Raw genomic sequence first — 27,864 nt, forward strand, 5'->3', positions numbered from 1 at the left:
AAGGTTCTCTCTTCCTCCCCCAGAAACTGATCGATCCACTCAGCTATTCAGCTCTGTCCAACTCCCCCTGCAGACTGTGTGTGAGCTGAGACAAACGGGGGAAAGTTTAAGCCCAAAGGATCATTTCTGGACAATGGTCAAAGCAATGGAGAACAGGGATGTGGAGTGAGAGTTCCCCGTGGAGCATAGCAGGGACATGGCTCCTGTAGCAGTGGCCCACAGCACTACAAATCAGCCCCATGGCAGAACAAAGGGACAAGGAGAAAGCAGGAGCCAGACCTTTCCTCTTGGACTCTTACTTTATTTGGTAAAACTCAAACCAAACCACAGATATTTCACTTTCCAGACCCTTCCTCCCTGAGCACGCCACAAATCCTGTGGAGAGAGAGACCTTCTCTACCCTTTGAGCTTCACCAGCCAGACAAACAGGCATCTTCCCAAGCCAGCACGGTATCTCCCCCATCTTCCCAGCACCAGAGAAGAGCCTCCAGCCCATCCTCATTACAGAGGCAGAAGGGGGTGCAAGAGGCTTCCACTTCAAAACACACTGAATCAAATAAAAATCAAATAAAAAGATACTAAAGACAACAGTGAACAAGTGAGTCACGGGGGAAGTCCAGGCAAGGGGTGACCCTTCAGCCAAGTGCTGGCAGTTACCCAGTGGGAGCAATTGGCCATGACCAGTCCTGGGTTGGGAGCCGAGGTCCACAGGATTGGTGAACTCAAGCAGGAAACAACAGGACGCCCAGCCAAAAAAATCACATCCCCAAGTCCCTAGCGAGATAGCTTCAGTTCAGAGGTTCTCCCCTTCCACCCGGGAAGATAACCGCAGCCTCTGGTGTCATAGTGCAACTGGCTAGGGGACCCCCTGGCTGCAGGTGGGAAGAGACTCCATATTCTACCATGGAGGAAGATGCTAGGAGATGAGTCCGAATCCTATTAATGGATCCGGGTCAGCTCCTCCACGATCTTTATCAGGTCGTCCACGGTGGCCTCTCTCTTCATGCCACTGCCATCGTCAATCTGCAACAAGGGACAGATGTGTTATAGCAGCATGACTTGCGGGGAGAGGAGGAACAGAGCTCCTACAGAAGCACCCCTGCATGAACCAAGGTTAAGAAGTGCCATTCAAAAGATTAGTACCAGAGATCAGTTTCCCAAGATCCTCTGCTGCTAACCGATTCTCACATCCGAACCCCATCTCACCTGTAGGTTTGCTACCACCTCCTGCATTTTGGGTCGGCTGATGTCCAGGAAGCTTTCAATCAAGTCACCGTCAATGAACCCTGTGGCTGGCTCCGTCTTGCGCTCAGTATGAAATGATCTCCAGGTGGAAGTGAGAATCAAGGAGCAAAACCCACTTAAACTGCACCATCCTCAGACTCCCTTAAATACCACTCAGAACAGAACTCCACCCCCAGGCACGTAGAGCAGCTTTGTAGGACACACACTGCCTCATTTCCCACATATACATGCTACATTCACGACCAGTGCAGCATTTGATTTACATCATGGCCCAGTATTTCAGAGAGAGAGAAACTGTGTGCCAAGCCCAATGGAATCCCTGACCCCGAGTGCAATACAACAGAGTGCCTGATTCATCCTGCTACTCTGCAAAGCAGCTCAAAACATTCCCCCTACCCACTGGTACAGTCCCCTAAGGCAGTGGTCTCCAACCGTTTTTACGTACAAGATCACTTTTTGAACTTAAGATCAACCCAGGATCTACCTCGCCCTTCCCCTGAGGCCTCTTCCCTTCCCCAAGGCTCTGCCCCACTCACGCCATTCCCCCTACCCTCACTCACTTTCACTGGGCTGGGGCAGGGGCTGCGGGCTCTGGGCTGGGGCCGAGGGGCTTGGAGTGTGGGAGAGGGCTCTGGGCTGAGCCTGGGGCAGGGAGTTGGGGTGCAGGAGTGAGGGGTCCAAGCTCTGGGAGGGTGTTTGGGTGCAGGGGTCATATGGTCACACTGCACCTAATCTCAGAATCCACTGAACATTTCATGAATTTTACTTATTATTAGTGTCATTTGTGGTTTATAGATCGAAAATTCTTCAGGGATTGTCATAAATCAGTGTAACATTCTCAACTGTGGGGTGTGCATTAGCTGAGCCTGGGGCAGTGGGTTAGGATGCAAGAGGGGGCTCCGGGCTGGGGCAGGGGTGTGGGGTCTGGGAGGGAACTCTGGGCTGGGGTGCAGGAGGGGGCTCTGGGAGGGAACTCTGGGCTGGGGTGCAGGAGGGGGTGTGCGGTGCAGGGTCTGGGCCGGAGGCGCTTACCACAGGCAGCTCCCAGTTGGCAGCGTATCAGGACTCAGGCAGGCTGCCTGCCCGCGGTAGCCCCATGCTGCTCCCAGAAGCAGCTGGCTGCTGGGACATCTCTGCATGCAGCCCCTGGGGCGGGGCAGTGGGTCTCCATGTGCTACCCGCACCTGCAAGCGCCACCCCCGCAGCTCCCATTGGCTGGGAACGGGGACGATACTGGGGGCGAGGACAGCATGCAAAGCCATCTTCCCACATCCCTTCCCCCACGGGCCGCAGAGACATGCCAGCAGCCAGCTGCTTCAGGAGCAGCATGGGACCACAGCAGGCAGGCAACCTCTAAGCCCCACTGCACCGCTGGACTTTTAGCAGCCTGGAGGTCACAAACAACTGGCTGAGGCTCCAGGATCAACCAGTCGATCGCAATCGATGGGTTGGTGACCACTGCCCTAGGGTATTGGTGCCAAAGCTCTGCCTGCCTACTATACATGTGAAGTGCCAGGGACACCATGTCCAAGTGATCAGAGCTCACCACAGTAGGTCACAGTAACACAAAGATCTGTTGAACTTCCATAAATTCTCCCACCACCCAGGCTCCTGGAAGTCACTCTAGGCTTTGGCTCATCAATTCATGGGTCAGCATTCTAGCATTCGCTGTGTCGGCCTCTATCCCACTCATGGCACAGCCTAACAGTCATCCCACTGTAAGAGGCACCTTCACTGCTAAGCTTCTAGATGTGCTAGAGAAGGCGGCACAGAACAGGAGGATGGGGAAGGATATAAGGAGTGCTCGATCTTGCCCACACTCTTGATGACTTTATTGAGTCTGTTCTGCATATCCAGCAGGAGGTTGTACCAGCTTTCCGACAGTGATGTCACCAGCCCTGCAAGAGAGGAGAGGGCAATGAGGAGCAGGTCTGGATGAAGCAGTTTCCTGGCAACCTTTGGGCCACACTGTTGCAGATTCCAGCAGGCTGGGAATGGCAGGCTCTTGCCTGGCAGTTAATGGATAGAGATGGTCACAAGTGCTCCCGCACCCAGGAAATTTAAATGGAAGTGGGAAAAAAAAAAAATCACTTTCTTGCATATTTTCCAGAGAAAACTTCATTTTTCGGCAAAAATTCAAATGTGAAAAGATTAAAATCCAGAAAAGCTGGTGCCTCACGGGAGCTGTGGTTCAGGTACCTTATGCTCCTGTTCCATGTACAGCCAGATTCTCGCTGGAAAGTATCAAGGGAGACTATGCTAGGCTGGGGAAGACCCTTAAGGAAATTGAGGCTCAGGTGATCTTTAGCGGGATCCTTCCTGTTCCTAGAGAAGGGCAACAAAGGTCTGACAAGATTATGACTGTCAACAGATGGCTTAGGCAGTGGTGCTAAAAGGAGGGCTTTGGGATGTATGGCCACTGGGAGGCATTCACAGACAGAGGTCAGTTCTCTCGGGATGGACTTCATCTGAGTAGGGAAGGAAATAGACTTCTAGGATCGAGGCTGGCACAACTGATAAAGAGCTTTAAACTAGGAATTGGGGGGAGATGGATGGGAGATGTCCAGAAAATCTCCACGCCAGATTTTAGCATTGAGAGGGAAGAAGATGAAGTAAGAAAGGATACAGCCATGGGTAGGAGAATGTATATAAGGAACGAGGGCGGTGTGGATACTAGTCTAATAGGTTATACTGGCTGTAGAATGACTGTGCCTAATAGGGTACAAAATGTGAGCGAGGCCAAACAGCAAAAATTAAGATGTTTGTACACCAATGCGAGGAGTCTAGGTAACAAAATGGAGGAACTAGAGCTACTGGTGCAGGAAGTGAAACCAGATATGATAGGGATAACAGAAACATGGTGGAATAGTAGTCATGACTGGACTACAGGTATTGAAGGGTATGTGCTGTTTAGGAAAGACAGAAACAAAAGTAAAGGGGGTGGAGTAGCATTGTATATCAATGATGAGTTAGAATGTAAAGAAATAAGAAGCGATGCAATGGATAAGACAGAGTCCGTCTGGGCAAAAATTACATTGGGGAAGAAAACTAGTAAAGCCTCTCCTACGATAGTGCTCGGGGTGTGCTATAGACCTCCGGGATCTAATTTGGACATGGATAGAGCCCTTTTTAATGTCTTTAATCAAGTAAATACTAATGAAAACTGCGTGATCATGGGAGACTTTAACTTCCCAGATATAGACTGGAGGACCAGTGCTAGTAATAATAATAGGGCTCAGATTTTCCTAGATGCGATAGCTGGTGGATTCCTTCATCAAGTAGTTGCTGAACCGACTAGAGGGGATGCCATTTTAGATTTAATTTTGGTGAGTAGCGAGGACCTCATAGAAGAAATGGTTGTAGGGGACAATCTTGGCTCAAGTGATCATGAGCTAATTCAGTTCAAACTAAATGGAAGGATTAACAAAAATAAATCTGCAACTAGGGTTTTTGATTTCAAAAGGGCTGACTTTCAAAAATTAAGGAAATTAGTTAGGGAAGTGGATTGGACTGAAGAACTTATGGATCTAAAGGTAGAGGAGGCCTGGGATTACTTTAAATCAAAACTGCAGAAGCTATCGGAAGCCTGTATCCCAAGAAAGGGGAAAAAATTCATAGGAAGGAGTTGTAGACCAAGCTGGATGAGCAAGCATCTTAGAGAGGTGATTAAGAAGAAGCAGAAAGCATACAGGGAGTGGAAGATGGGAGGGATCAGCAAGGAAAGCTACCTAATTGAGGTCAGAAGATGTAGGGATAAAGTGAGAGAGGCTAAAAGTCGAGTAGAGTTGGACCTTGCAAAGGGAATTAAAACCAATAGTAAAAGGTTCTATAGCCATATAAATAAGAAGAAAACTAAGAAGGAAGAAGTGGGGCCGCTTAACACTGAGGATGGAGTGGAGGTTTAAGATAATCTAGGCATGGCCCAATATCTAAACAAATACTTTGCCTCAGTCTTTAATAAGGCTAAAGAGGATCTCGGGGATAATGGTAGCATGACAAATGGGAAGGAGGATATAGAGGTAGATATTACCATATCAGAGGTAGAAGCGAAACTGAAACAGCTTAATGGGACTAAATCGGGGGGCCCAGATAATCTTCATCCAAGAATATTAAAGGAATTGGCACCTGAAATTGCAAGCCCATTAGCAAGAATTTTTAATGAATCTGTAAACTCAGGAATAGTACCGAATGATTGGAGAATTGCTAATATAGTTCCTATTTTTAAGAAAGGAAAAAAAAGTGATCCGGGTAACTATAGGCCAGTTAGTTTGACATCTGTAGTATGCAAGGTCCTGGAAAAAATATTGAAGGAGAAATTAGTTAAGGACATTGAAGTCAATGGTAAATGGGACAAAATACAACATGGTTTTACAAAAGGTAGATCGTGCCAAACCAATCTAATCTCCTTTTTTGAAAAAGTAACAGATTTTTTAGACAAAGGAAATGCAGTGGATCTAATTTACCTAGATTTCAGTAAGGCATTTGATACCGTGCCACATGGGGAATTATTAGTTAAATTGAAGAAGATGGGGATCAATATGAACATCAGAAGGTGGATAAGGAATTGGTTAAAGGGGAGACTGCAACGGGTCCTACTGAAAGGCGAACTGTCAGGTTGGAGGGAGGTTACCAGTGGAGTTCCTCAGGGATCGGTTTTGGGACCAATCTTATTTAATCTTTTTGTTACTGACCTTGGCACAAAAAGTGGGAGTGTGCTAATAAAGTTTGCAGATGATACAAAGCTGGGAGGTATTGCCAATTCGGAGAAGGATCGGGATATTATACAGGAGGATCTGGATGACCTTGTAAACTGGAGTAATAGTAATAGGATGAAATTTAATAGTGAGAAGTGTAAGGTTATGCATTTAGGGATTAATAACAAGAATTTTAGCTATAAGTTGGAGACGCATCAATTAGAAGTAACGGAAGAGGAGAAGGACCTTGGAGTATTGGTTGATGATAGGATGACTATGAGCTGCCAATGTGATATGGCTGTGAAAAAAGCTAATGCGGTTTTGGGATGCATCAGGAGAGGCATTTCCAGTAGGGATAAGGAGGTTTTAGTACCGTTATACAAGGCACTGGTGAGACCTCACCTAGAATACTGTGTGCAGTTCTGGTCTCCCATGTTTAAAAAGGATGAATTCAAACTGGAGCAGGTACAGAGAAGGGCTACTAGGATGATCCGAGGAATGGAAAACTTGTCTTATGAAAGGAGACTTAAGGAGCTGGGCTTGTTTAGCCTAACTAAAAGAAGGTTGAGGGGAGATATGATTGCTCTCTATAAATATATCAGAGGGATAAATATAGGAGAGGGAGAGGAATTATTTAAGCTCAGCACCAATGTGGACACAAGAACAAATGGGTATAAACTGGCCACCAGGAAGTTTAGACTTGAAATCAGACGAAGGTTTTTAACCATCAGAGGAGTGAAGTTTTGGAATAACCTTCCAAGGGAAGCAGTGGGGGCAAAAGATCTATCTGGTTTTAAGATTCTACTCGATAAGTTTATGGAGGAGATGGTATGATGGGATAATGGTATTGGTAAGTAATTGATCTTTAAATATTCAGGGTAAATAGGCCAAATCCCCTGAGATGGGATATTAGATGGATGGGATCTGATTTACTATAGAAAACTCTTTCCTGGGTATCTGGCTGGTGAATCTTGCCCATGTGCTCAGGGTTTGGCTGATTGCCATATTTGGGGTCGGGAAGGAATTTTCCTCCAGGGCAGATTGGAGAGGCCCTGGAGGTTTTTTTGCCTTCCTCTATAGCATGGGGCATGGTTGACTGGAGGGAGGCTTCTCTGCTCCTTGAAGTTTTGAACCATGATTTGAGGACTTCAATAGCTCAGACATGGGTGAGGTTTTTCATAGGAGTGGGTGGGTGACATTCTGTGGCCTGCGCTGTGCAGGAGGTCGGACTAGATGATCAGAGTGGTCCCTTCTGACCTTAGTATCTATGAATCTATGTAGGCTGGGCTCCCTGATGGGACTACATCTCCCATGATGCACCACAGTGCCCCTCCTCTTGGAGAGGGATGGCAGCACATCATGGGACATGTAGGCAGGCTGGGAAGCCCAGCCAAGGAAAGCGAGTTGGAACATGAGGAAACTACTACATCTCACATGAAGCACCGCAGCAGCATTTCTAAATAAAAAAAATTTTTTTTTAGCAGAAGTATTTTGATTGCCCCCCAAAAATCAAAGTTTGCTGATGAAAGCATACACTGTGCAAATATTTTAAATTTTCCAGCAAAAACCATTCTGCCTAGTCCAACTAATGGCTCCAGGAGGGCTCTGATATTGAATCCACTTTGGCAGCTTCCTTTCAAGGCCCATGTTAGTGCCCCTCCAGGATCTGAGATCCCCACACAACAGGCCCTAGCAGCAGGGTGAGAGGCAGCCAAGGAGCTCTCCCCTTACCGATCATTCCGTTGACCGTGCCGAAGAGCACCGAGCCCTGCGTCGGCGTGGACGTCTCACCCAGGTTCTGCATGACCAGGGAGCCGTGGCAGAACACGTTGACAAACTCTCCCAGGTGGAACAGCCCCACTTCCTGCAAGTGCTGGCGCTCCTCATCCGTCGTAGCAGCGCTGAAATGCAAGGACCCTGGTAGGCAATGGGGTAACACCACAGACCAGAGGCACCACAGAGACATGTCCCCCTGCATGCAAGCACACTCCCCATCCCAGTGCTTTGAGCTAACAAATACACCTCCCCACAGCCACATTCCACACACAGAAGAGAGGCAGATCCTGCCAGCTAACACCCACTTGTAAAGGGAGGGAATGATAGGATGTATCACATCACCATCACCACCAGGCAATGCATCATGCCCAGAGCCAGCTTACCTATCCTTCTGGCACACAAACAGGTTAAAAGCATTCTCTGCTCCCAGGAAGTTGTCATCGTCCAAGATCTCCACGGCGCTCATCCAGTTTGGGTTGAAGTCTCGAGCAATCTTAAAGGGGATGACACACACAGGGGAGATCAGGCCCTGCTGTGAGCCCCCAAGGCGATATCCTCATGGAGCCACCCTGCCCCACCCAACACCAACGTTACAATGGCATGGAGGGATCCCACCCAGCCCTTTGAGCCCAGCAATGAAGTCAGGTGGAAGGAGGAAGTGCCAGCCCATGTCAGAGCTAGAAGAAGGAGGTTTGCATGCTCACAAGGCCACTTGGAGGAGCAGCAGCACAGCACAAACTCCAGTTGATGGGATCACAATCCCATCTCCCCAGGAGAGGGACTTTGTGCCAGTTTCATGCAGAAGTGGCTCTTTCTGGAGGAGGTGGGGCCTTTGGATGGAAAAGCAGGCTGATTCCTGGAAGGACTACACCAGACAGCCAGCTACTCCAGCAGTACATTCCCTACCCCGAGAACGTAACAAGGATCCTGGCAGGACAACCCATGTTGCTTGTGAGGGGGGCTGGTCTCTCATCAGGACACCTTATACTACCCATCCTGGATCCCACCACAGGAAGCCAGGACAAACCCACCTCCCAGCCCCATGGCAGGCACCAGATATCACACAAAGCATCCTTTCCTCAAGGCCTGTGACACTGAACCAGATCCCCCAGCAGCATGTCTCACATGAGCCCACAGAGATCTGCCACAGGCTGGCTTCAAGAAGAAAAGGAGTACTTGTGGCACCTTAGAGACTAAGTACTCCTTTTCTTTTTGTCAATACAGACTAACACGGCTGCTGCTCTGAGGGCTGGCTTCAGTAGATCCCATTCTTATGGACACTGTGCCTCAAAAAGGAAGCCCAGCTCTGTTGGCTCTTCTCTGGCCAAACTGCCCTCTCCTCACCCCACAAGCTGCTCTCCCTTTCCTGAAAGCCCCTTGCTGTACCATAGGATCAAGACCCCGATCACCCTGGGTGGAAGAGTATCGGTACCTCCTCAAAGTTACCCTCCATGGGCTTGTAGGCAAGAAGCAGAACGGAGCGCATCAGATCCCCAACCAGGATGAAGTCCCCCTTGGTCTTCACGTAGAGAGCCATGATGTTATTGTAATGGTTACACTCTGTGCGCAATTCCTTCTCTGCTGTCCACTCATACAGACGCACCTGAGAGAACAGACATGTGAGCCAGGGCCAGCACAGAAGAACCTAGAGGGACATAGCAGCCCAGCACACCAGAGCACAGGAGCTCTTTCAATCTTGTTGCTGAGCTGCCTCCCAACTCTGGAGAAAACTCTTCCCTGGGATATCCAGGGCCTTGCAGGAGCCTTACCGTGCTGTTGATGCTGGCTAGGAGCTTGCCGTTGAACTCCACCATGGAATACACAGCCCCTTTCACTTCCTTCTCGGCCAGACTCTGCAGTTTCCCTGGAACGCACCAACACACTCTTTGGTTACCCTCTGTGCCCCCCAAGAGCAGCTACAAGACCCTCTGTGGAACCCAAACAAGATGCTCTACTCAAGTCTGTTCTCTCCCTAGAAAGGCTAAGTCCATTCCTCAGCCAGTTGGTGGGCAGCTGCTGGCCCAGTGACAGTAGCGGAAGGATGTGAGAAGTAAGACTGGAAAGACCATGGGATTCAGACTCCAGCTCTGGACGGAAGTTAGGGTGAAGAATTACTGTGTCCTAATGGGAGATGGGAAGAAGTACCATAATTTGGAGGTTGGTTCACAGCAGAACAAAAGCTCCCAAGCAGCAGAAGAGCCTGGGGGCACAAGCTTTCTCATGGACAGCTGGCAACCATCTGTCAGCAGGTCTGTGAGGGAAGCCAAGGTGCCTGTTACAGTGCTGTCCATTCCCAATCATCTGGATTTAGGGGGGTGACCTCCCTTGGATGATTGGAGTTTGCCAGGAGAGGGACCCCGTACAGGAATTCAGCCGTCTCCCTCTTACCATCTGAGTAGTGGAAGACTACGATGCGACCCTGTTTGGGCTCAGCCTCCTCAGGATACACCATGGCCGTGCCCACAATGAAGTAAGTGTTGGGGTCCTTGCCCAGCTTGCAGGAGACCAGGCTTAGGGCGTATTCATTCTGCAGAAACTGGTGAGCGTGGAGCACTGGGTGTAGGAAAGAGAAAAGCAATTGGGTTGTGGCTAAGAGCCCTCTCCCCTCCCACATTACTGGACCAGCTTATTAAAAGGAACTAAGAGCCTGCTCCATGTGCCCAAGTCACAGAGTCAAGAACTTCCCTAGAGACCCCCTCTTTACCAGTCTGTGCTTCCGCCCAGTATAACCCCCTCAGCCTTACACCCAACCCTCCTCCAGGAGTCCCCATCCCTTTGCCTTTCCTTCTTATAAAGCCTCTTTTTCACAGAACTGCTGGTCTCATCCATGCCCCTTTGCTGCATGTGCATTGCAAGGGAAAGTGTTCAACAGGTAAGCTGGGCCCCCTCCTGAGGGCAGGAAGAAGGGAGTGATTAGGGTTGGTACCTTCAAAGGTGTGCTGGTCTATGATGAGTAGATTGTGCACCTCCACCTCCTCTCCGAAGGATGTCTCGTGCGGGGCGGTGCTGCTGGAAAACAGCTTGCTGGAGCTGACGCTGCTGGACAGGGCCTGGGACAGAGAGTGAGTGATCACACCCTCAAGCTACTCGCAGTGGCCTAGCACACTGGGAGAGCAGAAAGGCTGAACGAGAAAGAAAGCTGGAAATGCAGAGTAGGGGTAAGAAGATGAATGAGATCCCAGACAAGACGCTTGGCCAAATGGGCCACCGATGTGGGGGGAACATTTCTTCCCATGGGAAAATCCAGATGCAGCTGCTCGGGGCATATGAGCACATTGGACTCCCCCTCAGAGTCTTCTGAAGACAGACTGTCAGGCTAAGGGCCCTTTAAGAAACACAGAATGATGAGATAGAAGTTTCCATGGCAGCTTCTGAGAGGACTTTTGTCTCAGCCATGGAGAGAAGGAAACAGCCCAGGATGGATCAGCAATCCCATCTAATGAGCAATCTGAATGGTAAGACCAAGGGAAACAAAGGAGATCTAGGGCTCTGGGTTGAGAGAAAAGGGGAACATGTGGCAAGGGAAGCCACAGAATCTGCTAGAGATAAAAAGATTCAAGAGTCTAAGACTAGAGTCCCACCCTCCCTCCAGCCCAGACTGCCATGGGGTAGGACAGTGGAGTCCACGTACTCCACATTGGGATGACAAGGTGGTCAAGAAAAATACGTATAACTATTTGGCTTGAAGAGTCATGTTTCCAACAGCCGCTAATCCAGTGGCCCAGCTCCCGAGCCCACATGCCTTCCCAGAGCTTCCTCTCACCTGGGTGCTGGCACTGGGTCTCAGTGCAGTGGTGCCCCCACTGGCATCCTGCACCTCAATGCGACTCGAAAGCACGCCAAAGCACTGAGACACCTCCTGGTAGCAGATTTTCCTGCAGGATAAACAGAACAAGCTGTGTGGACAAGGACTCCTCAGTAGGAGGGGAGAGAGCACGTCTGAGGCTAAGGAGAACACAAAGGCTCCTGGGACACTAGGCTATTAAACTGCTCAGTTCCCAGACATCTCCTCGCTACAGCCCCCAGGCTGCTCTCAGAATGCCAGCCACCAATCTCATTGATTCATCCATCTCATCACTTCCACACACAAGTGGAAAGGTGGGGCGGCTCCTCTTTGAAGAGCGATGAGCCATGCCATCGTCCTTCCCCATTCACACACAGGGCGCAGACCCAGAAACCCTAACACACAACTGCTCACCTGGGCGACTCGTAGAGGGGAACCGTGCGGATGTGCAGCTTTTGGATCTCGTCGATGGTGCCGATTGTCAGAGTGCTGTTGTTGGCCAATGCCAGACTGTAAAGAAAGGAGACTGTCAGTGATCAGGCTTGTAAACCAGGTGCCCAGAGAGGAAGCCACTGACTCCAGGGCTCTGCGTAGCTAGGATGCTGGGAGAACAGCTAGACTAACACAGCACTGATCTCCTGACTAAGTGTTACTGGGACCCAGCCTGGGCGGAAAAAACCCAGTGCCGGTATATAGGGAGGGACAAAGCAATGGCAAGTGTCTTCTCATTCAACACCATCATGGAAGCAAAAGAGCTGGACTGTTATGTGTGAGTGAGGAAAAGGAGTGGGTCTGATCGCATTTGGAGGAGGGTTTCCATTTCCCATTCTCCATGCAGCTGCAAGCTGGCCTGTGGGTATACTGCTCACTGAACATGCCATCACCTTCCACCTTCTTGTCAGCCAGGCCTGAGCAGGGAATGCACGTGGGGGTGTTGTGCCCTTTCGACACTAGATCAGGTAGAAGGATGCAGCTGGGAACCCTCCAGCCATGCTGCTGCTTACCTAACTTGGGCCAGTGCAGAGTCCAGAAGCCCCTCCCCTCTGGCATGGGGCGAGCGTGCTCACCTGTCGGGGTAGCCATCTGAGTTGAGGGGGCACATGTAGTTCACCTCCTTGAGGTTGACATTGGAGAATACCAGCTTGTGGTTACTGCTGTAGATCACAGTGGGGCGGTCAGAGCAGGCAAAGACGTTGGTGGTGGAGAGTGAACGGAACGTTCTCAGGACGGTGGGCTGGGTGCCCAGCGTCACTTTCTTACGGTCGCTCAGCAAACCTATAATAAGGGAGCAGCAGTGTTAGGAGCTGCCCAACAAAGGGGATGGGAGCTTTTGGAAAAGTGGGATCAAGCCACAAGGCACACTGGCTGGAAGGGGCTCACATGGAGGCCAGAGACACCATGCTGTCGGCAGAGGGTGGCTGTCAAAGCGTTTCACACAAAGAGCCACGTCATGTCCCCTCCAGGAGAGGGAAGAGTAGCCCTCCCTTGAAAAGCAGGCAAGGGGTGATCCCCCTCCTGTAGCAGGAATCCTGATTGTATTGAGTATCTGAACAGAAGCTGCCTGTCAGATTCCCCAGGGATGTCAGGGTTATAACAAATGGGTGAGATCCCTGTCCTGTCTTGTCGGGGCGTGGCCTGACCAGGATGGAGCGGGGAGGGGCCATCATCATCACAGGCCAACCTACTTGGGATCAGAGAGAGGATTCAGAAGGGGGAGAAAGGGCATCTGATCAGTCTCGTCCCCCTCAAAAGCCAAACTAGGAAGGGCCATGTACTCACCCGTCTCAATGCTGAGCCCGAAGTAGAAGAGAGCCCCGTCTCCCAGGGCACAGAGAAGATAGTGGCTGCTCTCAAAGGTGGTCATCAGAATGGAGCGGGGAATGATCTCTGCAGGGGTGGGGAAAAGAGAAGGCCTCATTAAGTGACACACATAGCTTTGTTCACTGCTCCCAGTACAGAATGCCCCACAAACAGTGCCTACCTCCTCCCAGCATCTCCTTGTGCAGCAGCTCAAACGAGGGCAGCTTTAGGATGCGTGCCGAAATGTCAGTCCAGAGGCCGATGGCACACAGAGGGGACTTGCCATTAGAATCTCCCAGTGGGGTGATGTCCAGGCAGGCCACCTCATGCTCCATCTCTGTGCAGCTGGGCAGGCAGGCAGGCAGGAAATGGACAGGTCAATAACCAGGCTGGGGGCCAGAGGAACGAGACAAGGGCAAGGGGATCACACCCACCTTATTTGCCTGAGCTCCTGGGGCTGGATCTCCAGGTAGTAGAGTGCTCGCCCCACAGCCACCACCACCTGGCTGCTGTTACAGGAAGCCACGCTGATGTTCTTCCCCTTGGGCTCTTTCCATTCACTCACCAGGGCTTTGGGCTCCTGAGTGACCAGCCGCACGGAGGCAGAGGTGATCTGGAGGAGCGGGAAACACTTCAGCTCAGATGCAGGGCACACTCACCGTCAATGATACTCAGTCCAGGTGAAACGCTGCCACCCTCCCTGTTACTGGGAGCACATTCTCTAGGCCTCCTCCCATGATACCTCACAGCCCTTTCCATTCCAGCCAGAAGCCCCCTCCTCTCCCACTGGCCTCACCAGTACCTGGATCAGTTGCTGATGGGCCACATTGCCACAGAAGAAGGTTTGCTGATCATCTACGAATCCTGTCAACTCAGTTTCCTCCACTTCCTCCCCATTTAACATCAGAACCCTACAAGAGGGAAAGAATTAATTAACTAGGTACAGAGCACACAGCCCAGAACCTGCCCCAGCATTAACCCCAGAGTCTTACCTGGTCTGGCCCACAAAGGATAGTACCAAGGTGTTGTCAGTTTCACGGTGTGAATCTGACCTCAGGGGCCATAGGCCTGCACAAGAAAAGAGCCCAATATTACTCAGTAATAAAGTAAAATCTGAGTAAAAATCTCAGTAAAAAGCTTAGGGAGATGCCCCTTGACACACCCCACACCCTGCCCAGCCTGCATGCAGGACACATCTCCCAGTCCCCTCTGAAGCTGTGGGTCACAATCAAATGGATTTATAGAACATGCCGACAAAGCTGAAGGCTGACACGTATGCTCTGCGCTCCCGATGGATTTACATACCTTTAATCCCTGGCAGGTCGATGCTGGCGTGTTCGTGAATCCCAATCCCATTCCGGATGATCCTTAGGGAGCCCTCCTTAAAGGCGCCAGAGCACGTGACCAGCTAGAAAGAGGAGGTACTCATTAACTTTCCTCTAATCTTCCCTCATGAGAAGGGATCCCCGGGAAGCAGCTACCCTAAGACTCCTTCTTTGCACTCACAGCACCTTCCCGCAATGGATCTCAAAGCGCCACCATTCGCTGCTCCTAACACAGAATACCCCACAAGCACTACCTATCCTCCCTCTCAGTATCTCTTTGTGTAGTAGCTCAGATGAGGGCAGCTTGGACGCCCAGCATGGAGCACAGTCTATCCCCCCTTTGCAGTGGGCACGCCCCATCTGGAGAAGACGCACTCAGCACTGACAAAGGGAAGGCAGAGCCAATATTACCTGCCCTTGACCCTGTCTCTCCAGATCCACCACACACATGTCCACGATGGGGCCCAGGTTGGTGAAGGTTTCCATGGCCACTACGTAGGAGCCTTGTTCATTGCTGTCCACGCTGAGCTGTGAACACAAAGTCATTAGCTCCCAAAGTAAATGCAGGGAGCACCCAGAGGTGGGGAGGGATCTGAGTTGCTAGCAGATATGAAACTCCCATAACGCTTTGTACGCAAGTCCCAGAACGCTGTGGGGCATCAATCAAAGTGCGGGTGTTCTGTATCTATACACCTAAATGTGCTCTGTACACAGGCTGAACCTTAGTGTGTGACCAAGTGATGGAATGTGTGTAATCTCCTGCTGTGATCCTGTCAACCCACAGAAAAAGTCATCAGATGTCTAGGAAACCAAGAAAAGAGACCACTTGTGACTGACGAGGGATACTTGCAGATGTGTTTTGTGATTGATAAGATAATAAACTACTGAGATGTTTTTAATTCATCAGGATTTGCTTGTTGTCAGAGACGTTTTCTGTAATAACAACTTGGTTCAAAATACCTATGGACTTATCAAATCATGTATGCTGAAATACCATAAAGGATATTTCACAAGTAATTAGGCTGTTGAAAAAGGAATCTTTTCTCTCTCTTTGTAAAGACCCAAGGCACATAAGGAGCTGAGGTTTTGAGAGTTAGTTGGGAGTGAATCAAGAACATTTCTGCAGATCGGTTTGGTAATATACAGCCTTCCTTTCTGTATTCTGCACTATGCTGTATCAATATGTAACTAAATCTGATTCATAAATACTGACGGAGCCTGTTTATTCAACCTGTTTCAAAGTGGTATCCATGTTAGTCTGGATCAGCAAAAAAAACAAGGAGTACTTGTGGCACCTTAGAGATTAACAAATTTAATTTGTTAGTCTCTAAGGTGCCACAAGTACTCCTCGTTTTTTTTCGACCTCTTGTCAATAACAGAGTCAAACTTCCAGCAAACAGAGCAGAGAGGCCTGGGCGAGCAATGGGAAGCAAGGCAGAGGCTCCCCTGACCCATCCAAGCCTCTTGGGATCCAGCAGGGAGGGGAAAGGTGAACAAATGTGGCTGCAGATAGAACTAGATCAGGAGAGGGCTTCTTCTCACCTTCACAAGCTGGGAGTCCCCAAGCCGAGAGCCGACAAAGACAACACCATTATCTAGGTAGGTCAGGCACTCTGCAATGGATGTCTAGGCAAGGAGACAGATGGACCAACAGGTTAGGGGGAAAGAGGCCTGTAGCAGATATACAATTCAAGCCCACTGGAAAGCCCCAGACCAGAGCAGGGCCCCCTACCCTACAAACACCAATCCCAAACTCCAGCTCCATGGGAACGCCCCTGGAAGGAAGTTAAGATCCGTAGCCTGAAAGAAAATCCTTTTAGGGAAACACCAAAGAGTACATGCTCCCCTCAATGACTGACCGAAGCACCAGCCCCAATGCAACCCCTGAAGGTGGGGACGCTAGCAAAGGACCCACACTTGGTCACTCCCCATAAATCCTGGTGCCTCAGGGGGTTTAGAGCTGTGAATATAGCAAAGAATTAAACCGCACCCCACCCCAGTCTTAGTGGAGACTCGCTTCTCTCCATTTAAGTCCTTGAGCCGTGCTTGCAGCTCAAGAATTCCCCAGGCAGAGACCACACATAGTACAGCAGCAAGGGGGAAGAGCACTACCTCTCCAAGCAGCTCCACACGCAGGTCCTTCAGGCTGACTGTGCCGTCCATCTGCTCTTCCTTCTCCAGAAGCAGCATGAAGAGACGGCCCTCCATATCCCCCAGGAGGTAACGGGACCCGTTGGGATCCACACGATTGTGGCACACGATTGTACTTTGCTGCAGGCAGAGAAAGTGGTTGGAGTTACTGGGCTCCCTAGCTTGGTATCTGGCTCCCAGCTGCCAATGTCAGATGTGCCAGAGAAGAGTGAATACGCCCACAATGCACATGGCCAACAGTACAATCCTGCGTGAGACGGTGAATTCCCCCAACCATTGTGGCAATCCGCTTGCTCCTTGGGACAGTGATTTGACTCCCCACTGATTATATTGTGCCATTGACTATATGCGAGTCTGTGGTGGAACTTCCCCATTATCAACTACTCAGAACTGTCTCAGGAATTACAGGTCAGGCTGAAATGCCTTAGGCCCATTCTCAGCTCAGGAGTGACCCCCTCAGAAACCTCATTCCGCTGACTGAGCACTTTCAGCAGATGAACTGTCCAGATGCTGGTTTGGGCCTAGACAGCTGCATGCCAGTTTTGTCTCAGAACTCTGAGCAAGTGGTTTTCTGAGTGACAGATGATGCCCAGCTTCTGGTCATGCCATTTGGGTTGGGATTTAATGGCATGCTCCTGCAGCCCTTATCCAAGCAAATCTCCCATTGACTTTAGGGCAGATGTGCCTGTGCTAGGTATGCAGGGCAAGGCCCAGAGAGACTCCCAGGCAGCATGTTACTTTTCTTACTAATGCAGCACACATAAAAGCATGGGCCTCCAAAGAGCCTGAGCTGACAGCCTGTCAGACACTCAAGCCACGATGCCTGTATCTATTTCCCCAGAGATCTATTTCCACATTCTAGTCCATTGTTGTCTCAGCCTTCAAATGATCTTCTGATCATATCTCTGCTTTTCTTTCAGTCTAACACATACTCACTCCCCTTGTTGCCTCTGTGATCTAGTTGATGCTTCCTGTACAACTTGCAGCCAGGAATCATACCCCTCTCATGAGGATCACACCCCCTGGCTCAGACACCCCACCTGGGCTCCCCTCTTCCCAAACCAAGCACTCGTTCACACTCAGTGTTGTATTCAAGCTTCAGCTCTTTCACTGCTACAGGTCCTACCTTTGCTGTGAGCCTTTCAGCTGCATCTCTGCTTTGGCTTGGGCCAATGCCCGAACCTCACTCTGCTACTTAATGTATTTCTTTCTCTGCAGCCCCAGAGCCCCAACAGGCTTTCGGCTTTACAGCATTCTCCCCGGCACTCAAAGCAAAGAGCAGCCCCACCCATATTTGGCTATAAGGGGACCAGGCACACGCCTTCTTCAACACAGAACACAACCCTCAAGTGTCCGAAGACAGGGATCAACAACTGTACCAGACACCCATTCATGCACCCAAAGGCCACATCCCTACACTGTCACATGGGAGTAAAGGAGTCCCATCCCACAGATATGCGAGGGTGAGAGAGCAGTTTAAAATCCCAACCTGGAGACTCCTTAGTACAGGTGAGCCTTAGAACTTACTACATGCAGTACCTAGGCACAACGTGGAAACTGAAGTGCAAAGGAACCAGGCCCCAGGAGCAGCCATATCCAAGGCCCTAGGGAACAGCATTTTAGAAAGAAACTCTCTCACCTTGATGATCGGTGGAGCTATAGCCAGATATTTATCGCCATTGTGGTAGGTGATCGACTCTTGCCCAATGATGATAGCTCCTCCAAAGGGCTCGGGTACTGCAGAAAGGGAGAATGCAGACAGCCTCGTTAGAGAGTACCTGTAACAAGGTGAAGCATCAACACCGAAGCAAGATGTGGTAGGTAAGATCTTCTATAAAGAAGAACCGACCTGCAATTACCATGGACGCTTCGGCCTCTACATTCTCCTGTTTCCAGGGACCCTTGTTGAATTCCTTCTCTCGCAGGGATACCTCGTACGTTTTGACATGGCGACCCTGGGGATCCTGCAGAAAGAGAAGCAACAGAAATCACTGCAGCAGGCAAGCAGAAGTGTGTGTTTGATCATGAACACAATGAGATTACTTGCAGAGTAATAAGGAGGCTGCAGGACCGTAATGTCTGATTAGGGGCCGCAAAACAGCAGGGAAGATAGAGTCTGACCCTCTACAACCAATACCATGTTAGAGTGGAAATGCTTAAACAATGCCCTTGTCATATTATCCAATTCTCTCAAATACAATACAATATTCTACAGCCTTAGCTGCATGTGCATGTAGTACCTTCTAGAGCTGTAATACTTGACATGCCCAGAAGGCAATGAAAATACAGACTGTCTTGTTATAGTTCACTATTTTCTTTGTCATGGCTTCTCTTTACAGACAGCCTTTTTAAATAAGTTGCCTTTTCTCTTATGATATTTATGACAACACCCATTATTTGTACTGCAGTAGTGTCTGGGGCACCAATCATGGATCGGTCTATTGTGCTAGGTGCTGTACAAACACATAAGACAGCTCCTGTCCCAAAGAGTTACAGTATAACAATCCGAGAGACAACAAGTGGATACAACAAATGGAAGAACACACAGTAACAATGATACTGGCTAGCATAAAAAGCAGTAGTCTCAGTAGACCCATTTTTTGACCATTATCCAGTTTACCCATGGACTCTGCTGCAAACATGCAAGCTAGTGTGACAGCCAGCATGTTGACTGACACACCAGGCAGATTGAACCAGGGACCTCCAAAGCTAAAATTGACCCAGAGATTCATGCTCTGTAGCTGGGCTGTAACAAATTCATATCCCCTGTCGATCAAGCACAGGGAGGGTCATGTAACACAGAGTAGAGGGTTATATAAACTCTTGCTATTACTTAAAGTTATTATTCTGCAGTACGTTGTGTAAGCACAGTTTACTAATACTTCTCACAAAAATGATTTTTCTGAACTAACGTTTGTCTGACACACAGACTAGTGCTCTGTACTACCAGGTTACAGAAAACCCATACAGCACTATTATTTAGGAACCGTATGGGATCCAGGAACTACAGTCTATATTGTAATGATGCAGGTGCCCAAAAGGGCAGAATTAAGGTTGCGAGCATGGTTCTATTATGAAAAATGACTTTTTTTTTGTGAAAGGACACTGTTAGGCTCTGTGTGTACTGTGTCTTGGCAATTTGCAGATCCAATCAACAGTTTCTAAGTAAAAGATTTTACTAACTGCCTGCTTTGCAAAGTCAAAGTTAAGCTGGGTTCTTTCCAGCTCACACTTAAACAAAGATTATGCAGTTGGAACTTAAATCGTTTGGTTGACAATGCTCTAACTCAAGGAGCGTGAGCTTAACATTCCTGTGGTGGAAAGAACACCTCTACAGCCCAACACTGTGGCATTTAATTTCAGAAAGGAGAAAATCAACTACTGTACCCAATGACTGGAAGATAGCTAATGTAACGCCCACAGTTAAGAAGGGCTCTAGAGGTGATCCTGGCAATTACAGACTGGTAAGTCTAATGTCAGTACCGGGCAAATTAGTTGAAACAACAGTAAAGAATAAAATGGTCAGACACACAGAACAACATAAATTCTTGCACAAAAGTCAACATGGTTTCTGTAAAGGGAGATCATGTCTTACTAATCTGTTAGAGTTCTTTGAGGGGGTCAACAAACATGTGGACAAGGGGGATCCAGTGGACATAGTGTACTTAGATTTCCAGAAAGCCTTTGACAAGGTCCCTCACCAAAGGCTTTTACGTATATTAAATTGTCATGGGACAAGAGGGAAGATCCTTTCATGGATTGAGAACTGGTTAAAAAGACAGGGAATAAAGGGTAGGAATAAATGGTAAATTTTCAGAATGGAAAGGGGTAACTAGTGGTGTTCCCCAAGGGTCAGTCCTAAGACCAATCCTATTCAATTTATTTATAAATGATCTGGAGAAAGGGGTAAACAGCGAGGTGGCAAAGTTTGCAGATGATACTAAACTGCTCAAGATAGTTAAAACCAAAGCAGACTGTGAAGAACTTCAAAAAGTTCTCACAAAACTAAGTGATTTGCAACAAAATGGCAAATAAATTTTAATGTGGATAAATGTAAAGTAATGCACATTGGAAAAAACAACTCCAACTATACATACAATATGATGGGGGCTAATTTAGCTACAACTAATCAGAAGAAAGATCTTGGAGTCATCATGGATAGTCCTCTGAAGACATCTACGCAGTGTGCAGCGGCAGTCAAAAAAGCAAACAGGATGTTAGGAATCATTAAAAAAAGGGACAGAGAATAAGAAGAGAATATCTTATTGCCCTTACATAAATCCATGGTACGCCCACATCTTGAATACTGTGTACAGATGTGGTCCCCTCATCACAAAAAAGATGTACTGGCATTAGAAAAGATTCAGAAAAGGGCAACTAAAATGAATAGGGGTTTGGAATGGGTCCCATATGAGGGGAGATTAAAGAGGCAGGACTTTTCATCTTGGAAAAATGAGACTAAGGGGGAATATGATAGAGGTATATAAAATCATGAGTGGTGTGGAGAAAGTGAATAAGGAAAAGTTATTTACTTGTTCCCATAATATAAGAACTAGGGGCCACCAAATGAAATTAATGGGTAGCAGATTTAAAACAAATAAAAGGAAGTTCTTCGTCACTCAGTGCACAATCAACCTGTGGAACTCCTTGCCTGAGGAGGTTGTGAAGGCTAGGACAAATAACAGGGTTAAAAGAGAACTGGATAATTAATGGAGGTTAAGTCAATTAATGGCTATTAGCCAGGATGGGTAAGGAATGGTGTCCCTAGCCTCTATCAGAGAGTGGAGATGGATGGCAGGAGAGAGATCACTTGATCATTACCTGTTAGGTTCACTCTCTCTGGGGCACCTGGCATTGGCCACTGTCGGTAAGACAGGATACTGGGCTGGATAGACCTTTGGTCTGACCCAGTATGGCCATTCTTATGTTCTTATGAGCTGGATTCTCTTCTGATTGTGCTGGCAAACCATTGTTAATCAGAGTGAAGAGCAATAAAAACTTAAGTTTATCAGTAAAGCAAGAAACAGTTACAAGGAATAGAAATGGGGAATAGATCTGAGCGTAAAGTTGCTGTTTTAATAGTAGCTTTTCAGAGTAAAATTGCATTTTAACTCTGGCATTTCTGGACCACTTTAGTGTCCTTTCAACTGGTATGTTTTCTTAACAGTCTTTTATATGGAATTTATTCATATTTGTGGTATCTGCCTTTGGCATTTAAAATAAAAACAAAAAAAAAAAAAAGGATACCCACCAACATCTAAGAACATGCACTGCAATTCTGATCAGTCCAAATTCTCTGATCAGGATTAATAACTTTAGAGAGATTACATGAAAAAAAACTCGGAAAACCTCTCCCCACCTACATGCACACAATTCAGAGACAGGTTTCAGAGTAGCAGCCGTTTAGTCTGTATTCGCAAAAAGAAAAGGAGTACTTGTGGCACCCTAGAGACTAACAAATTTATTAGAGCATAGTGAGCTGTAGCTCACGAAAGCTTATGCTCTAATAAATTTGTTAGTCTCTAAAGTACTCCTTTTCTTTTACAATTCAGAGAGACAGCAACCAAAACAAAACCAAATGTTTTATGTAAGAATTAATGAGTCAGACAGAATGCGTATCCCACTCTGCTACAAGGGCAAAATTTACTGCACGGCATTAAGTGTGTTGTTGGCAGACACAAATCAAATCAACCCTTTCCTTCTTATACCAGGACTGTTTGATTATTATAACAGGGCATTAATAGCTTCACTCTTAATTAGAAATGTTTACAACCCTTAGATCTGTGGAAACAAAGCCCTGTTTCCTACTGACTATACGAATAACCAAGTCCTCTTGTCTCTGCTACTTTGGTGGACAGAGGAACATTGTGAGTACAACCCTGGAATTCCTGAGTTCTTACCAAGGCTCTGTCATGGACTCTATGACCTGGATCAAGTCACTGCCACTCTCTGCCTCAGTTTCCCCACCAACACAATGAGGGTAATGATTTCCTTTCTCACAGGGTAATTTACGCTTTATAGAGTGTTGTGTAAAAGCCATTATTTATACTTCTTAGCTTTAGGGAAGCCACAAACATCTCAAACTGGGTGCAATGGTTACACAAACCCCATTGCTGTAGCATGTGTAAATGTTATGGAGCACAGTAATAATAAAGTATTACAGGCAAAATGTCATGATGGAGGGTTCAACATCACTGTGGTTACATGGACATGCCCTGAAGAGTCATCGCTAAAGATGAGGGGGAAGCTCAGGCTCCCTGGTCTGTTCAGACCTTGCCTCTTTGCTCAGACTGCAACATTATCACAGTGTGGCCTAGTGGACAGACCACTGGACTAGGAGTCAGGAGACATGGGTTCCATTCCCAGTTCTCAAAGTAGTAGCCGTGTTAGTCTGTATTTGCAAAAAGAAAAGGAGTACTGTGGCAACCTTAGAGACTAAAATTTATTTGAGCATAAGCCATCTGATGCGATGAAGTGAGCTGTAGCTCACGAAAGCTTATGCTCAAATAAATTTGTTAGTCTCTAAGTGCCACAAGTACTCCTTTTCTTACTCCCAGTTCTGACACAGACAGGAAGTCTATGTCACATCTCTCCTATGCGTCTCAGATTTGCCATCTATAAAATGGGAATAATGTTACTGACCTCCTTGGTAAAAGTGCGGAGCTCTACGATGAAATGCACATTATAAAAGCTAGATTATTACTTGTGCTCATGACTTTATGTGATCAGCCATTAAGAACTAAACTGAAGCCACCAAAACTCATTTCACACAGGCACAAAGAAGCCATCAGACAGCAATGACTTTCAGCCAGTGTCTAGCTTCCTGGGCTAGATTTGCACTGGCAATGTAAAAGACGAAGGACTCCATGTCCTCTCACCAATTTTCTGAGCCAGCCAGCTAGCCCACAGAGTTTGTTTTGAGATGTGTAAGTGGAGATGTAACAGTGCTCAGAAATGTTTCCTTTGGGAGACTATCCCAACAGTAAGACAGGCTTGAGGCACCTACAGAAATGAAAAGTAGCCTTAACCTATAGCTGAACAGGATTTACTGACTCCTCACAACCACTGAGAAGGAGGCAGATCAGGCCCAACATCACCTTCTATAAAGAAATAGCCAGAGCCTGTAAACCAAGCTGAGCTCGTCCGCAACCTACCCAATGCATGCTGAGAGACATTTCTGCTAACCATTTAATAAGAAATAGGCACATCTAAATCACCAGTCATCCAGAATCTCAAGGCTCCTAAAGAGGGAAGCTTTGACCTCCCATGGAGTGCTAATACTCATGTGGCATGCCACTCATGTGGCATAGACAGAGAAAGTGAGGCAGAGAGAGGTGATGTGGCTTTCCCTAGGTCGGTCAGTCAGTCGAGTCCTGACTCCCAGCCTCTTGCTCTAACCACTAGATCACAATGCTGCTTAGCATAGGTTCCAGGACAGCATAAATGACTTGGACAATTACAAGGACATTCAGGGACTACACTCACACCAGCCCTGACCAATTGATTTCCAACACCCTCTATTCAGGGACAACTCAAGGAAGCCACCCAGGGTACCTGGTAAACAAAGCAGATGGTAGGAGCCTGGCAGCCATAGAGGAAACTTGACATCGATGACCTGCAGCTCCTCCAGGCGGATGTTAAAGGCCTTTAACTCCTTGTTGTCCCGGTCCAGAGGAATGACCTTGAAAAGGCCATCATAGAGCCGCAATCCAAATCATCCGACAACTCAGGTTCAATGATGCCAATTATACCCGTCTCTGAGGGCCGACCAATGCGATCCTGGAGAGAAGAGACTACTATCAAAAAGAGACCCAAACAAAGAAACAAGAGAACACTCAGTGAGGTCAAGAGACAAAGTCAATTTCCTGCAATCCATTTATTAGGTTTTAGCATATTGTCCAGCAAGCAAATAGTGACTTGGGTATCCCATGTCCAAAATAGATGTCCTTTTCACAATGAGCCATGACGTTTCTCCAAAGATAAAACCACCAGCCTCAATAACTTACTCTCAGTTTCCTGTAGCACAAACAACTTTGCAGTCTCTTTTCTAGGGAGGCAATATGCTTCATAGATAGAGCACTGAACAGGGACACCACAAGACCTGTGTTCTATTCCCATGTCTGCCTGGGTGACTCAGACATGTCACCAACCTGTGCCTCAGTTTCCCCATCATAAAATGAGAATAATGATGCTTATCTCTTTATAAAGCACTTTGAAATCTATAGATAAAAAACACTATCTGAGACTTTAGGTATTATCTTAGATCTCTTAGCACATTACAGATGGCAAAACTGTGGCCAGAAAAGCATCTGGCCAAGGACAACGCTCAGCAACTTACCGGCAGACCAAATTTCCTGATATCCAGTCTTGTACTCAATCCATGCATCACAGCTGCCAATTATAACCTCAATATTTGAAAACAGATGAAGGTGCTTTGGCTTGACAACTGGTGAGGGAGGGTTTTGTCTGAATACTAGTGTAAGAGACCAGGCACAGTCAGTTGCAAGATCAGGAGCTTAGGTTGTGAGTTCCACAAAGGCAGAGATTTGTATTATAGTTTGTCTATTCCAACACCAGAATAAAACCAGCATTCACAAAGGGAACCCATCAGCCTTTACTGCTTGCTCACCAATTTACCTGCAACGTTGCCATGGGCTCGGGTGATGATATCAATGCTCTCACCACTTTGCTTGTACTCAAGGATACAGGATTGTAATTTGGCTGTTCAGGAATGACAGCAGGTCCTTGCTCTCCCCCTAGAAAGAGGGAACATCAACATGCTTCAGGAAAACTCCATACAAAGGAAACCCACCCAAACTCCTGGCACTGATCAGAACAAATTTCACACCCCTTATTCCACAATCTCATCCTTCGGCACCCCACCCAGCACCATACCCCACCCCCACCACCAGGCACCACACTCACCTTTGGGTGGAAGAGTTCCATAACTGCAATCTTGCCATACATGCCCACCTCCTTGACAGGCCGCAGCCCCTCAGCCGTGACCACATAGATCTCGAGGCGGGTGTTCTTCGCTATCAGCAGGTTCAGGTCCTCCGATGAAGTGAAGTGCCCTGTAGACAAAGCATCACAAGGCTGCAAACCAAGGGAGCAACCCAGCAGCCTCTGTCTCCACAGAGGGCCTCACACTACACCTCAAGCACCCAACTTATTGCCTCAGCATCCTGCTCACCCCTTGCACCCCACTTGTCCCCGCCCCGACCGCTTGCTCCCCTGATTGCTCTCCACCTCCTGGCACCCCCAGAACCTTGTTCATTCACCCCCACACACACTGACTGCCCCCCATCCACCCACTGCCTCCCACTCCCCAGCCCCTGCCACTCTGCTCACCACCCACCCACAGGCCGCCCCCCACAGCCCACGCGTCCTCACCCCCACGCGGCGCCCCAGCCCATAGGCAATAGCCGCACTAAGCCCCGCTCCCCACGAACAGGGGGCCAGGCACAGCTGTCACCCCTCGGCTGCCAAGGACTGACGCTCCCCCCATGGGCGTCCGGGGACAACACCTCCCCCCCCACCGGGCCCGGCCCTTCCCAGCCCTGCCCACCGCAGATAACTCCCCGCCTCAGCCCCCGCCAACTCATAGGGCCCCCCGCCAGGCCCCGCCCCCCCGCACGGCCGGTACCGGTGACGCAGCCGTTCACGGCCGTTGGCTTCTGCGCCGTCACCACGTAGTTGTAGGACATGGTGGGGGAGGGATGGCCGAAGAGACCACAGAGAGCGAGACCGCGCAGCCCTCACCGCTGCCTCCCGCACCAGCGAGATACCGCCGCCAGACGCCGCCGCCGCGCGGGGGCACCACGGGACGGCTGCCGGGAGGACCCGCGCGTGCGCGCACGGTAAACGGGAGTGCGCGCACGCGCAGAGCGGGGGTCCGTAGGAAGAGGATCCTCTGCCCCTCTCGGAGGACCCGCTGTGAGCAGAAGAGTCGGCAGGCGGGCGGGTGAGGAGGAAGGCGGGGAGGCGGGAGGCGTGCTGCAGAGATGCCCCCCGTTTGTGAGATGGCAACCATGCCCCGCCATTCCCCAATAGGAGGGCGCTGTGCTCCTCTCCTCGCCCTCAGCATCCCCTGTGGGGGGCACCGTGCCCCTCGCGCTGCGCCACATCTGCCCGCACCCGCTGTGGGTGGCTCCCTTGCCTCATCCCTCCCGCCATGCCCATGCTGGTAGCACCCTGTCTGCCATCTCCGCTGCATTGCCCCGCGATGCCCTGATGGAAGGAGCCGTGCCCGCTCTGTCAGCCCCGTGGCCGCCTGCCTCAGTTTCCCCACCACCGTGCCCTCTCACGTTTCCCCTCCTGCTGCATCTCCCTGTGTCCCTGCCGGCCCAGGGAGCGGGGTTGCGGTGTCACCCAACTGTGTTTTACACCAGTGCCAGGCTTGGCCTTTGGATTGGGAGCATGACAGGCAGTAGGGACACCTGTCTCACTGGAACACTGAGCAGGGCCAGGTGGGTGTAATCCTGGGATCTCCTTCCCTGCCTCTCTGTAACATCCTCTTCCTGGCGCAGGCAGAGTTTTGGACTTAGGTTTGAAGTCTGTGGCCCCGGAGGCAGGATTCAGCTGGTTTTGAATGCCACAGGGCTGCTTTGCTGTCCTGTCCCAGCATCCCACTCCCTTCCTGTCCGTCCGAGCAAGACAGACGTCCTCCCGACTCACCCCCAGAGCTACTTCTCCTGTCTGACCCCCGATCCTCTTGCCCCAGGTGAGGGCAGCTCTGCTAGGCTGAATCGGGCCCCTTTCCTTACTGGGATTCGCTCTGCCCTGCGGGTGCCTCAATCCTGCCCCCATGCAGTGAGTTCCCAGCCTCAAAGGAGGTTTTGATAGGCGCCGGGGGGAGGGGAGGGGCTATAGCTGTGGCCCCATTCACACTGCAATGGAGGTGTAAATCCTCTGCCCTATATGTGCTGACTTGGCCAGTGTGCCCCTCCAGCAGCATGAGGAGTACTGGTACCCTGCTATGATCAGGATCCAGAGTAGTTGTTGTACTGGCTGCATTTGACTGGTCTCTGGTCCAGGTCCTGTTCCTGAGGCCTCTGAGTCACTGGGAGATTTTCTTGAGGAAATGCCT

General features: G+C 49.1%; 1 protein-coding gene across 1 annotated transcript; it reads right to left on the reverse strand.

Annotated features, from left to right (window-relative positions):
* Positions 1 to 280: 280 nt before the first annotated feature.
* Positions 281 to 26,596, reverse strand: DDB1 (damage specific DNA binding protein 1). The gene is given in 30 exon segments (XM_038404615.2): positions 281 to 1,023; positions 1,207 to 1,330; positions 3,041 to 3,143; positions 7,671 to 7,840; positions 8,099 to 8,208; positions 9,148 to 9,318; positions 9,485 to 9,579; positions 10,104 to 10,268; positions 10,642 to 10,765; positions 11,479 to 11,590; positions 11,914 to 12,009; positions 12,567 to 12,774; positions 13,279 to 13,386; positions 13,481 to 13,644; positions 13,734 to 13,912; positions 14,102 to 14,210; positions 14,292 to 14,367; positions 14,605 to 14,707; positions 15,036 to 15,152; positions 16,167 to 16,250; positions 16,737 to 16,895; positions 18,415 to 18,512; positions 18,625 to 18,739; positions 24,330 to 24,374; positions 24,376 to 24,489; positions 24,492 to 24,568; positions 25,413 to 25,500; positions 25,502 to 25,531; positions 25,701 to 25,849; positions 26,422 to 26,596. Coding segments are annotated over 30 exon segments (3,438 nt in total). The 5' UTR covers positions 26,483 to 26,596; the 3' UTR covers positions 281 to 939.
* Between the last annotated feature and the right edge of the window lie 1,268 nt (positions 26,597 to 27,864).

This window comes from Dermochelys coriacea, chromosome 6 (genome assembly GCF_009764565.3).
Source record: "Dermochelys coriacea isolate rDerCor1 chromosome 6, rDerCor1.pri.v4, whole genome shotgun sequence".
Lineage (NCBI taxonomy): Eukaryota > Metazoa > Chordata > Testudines > Dermochelyidae > Dermochelys > Dermochelys coriacea.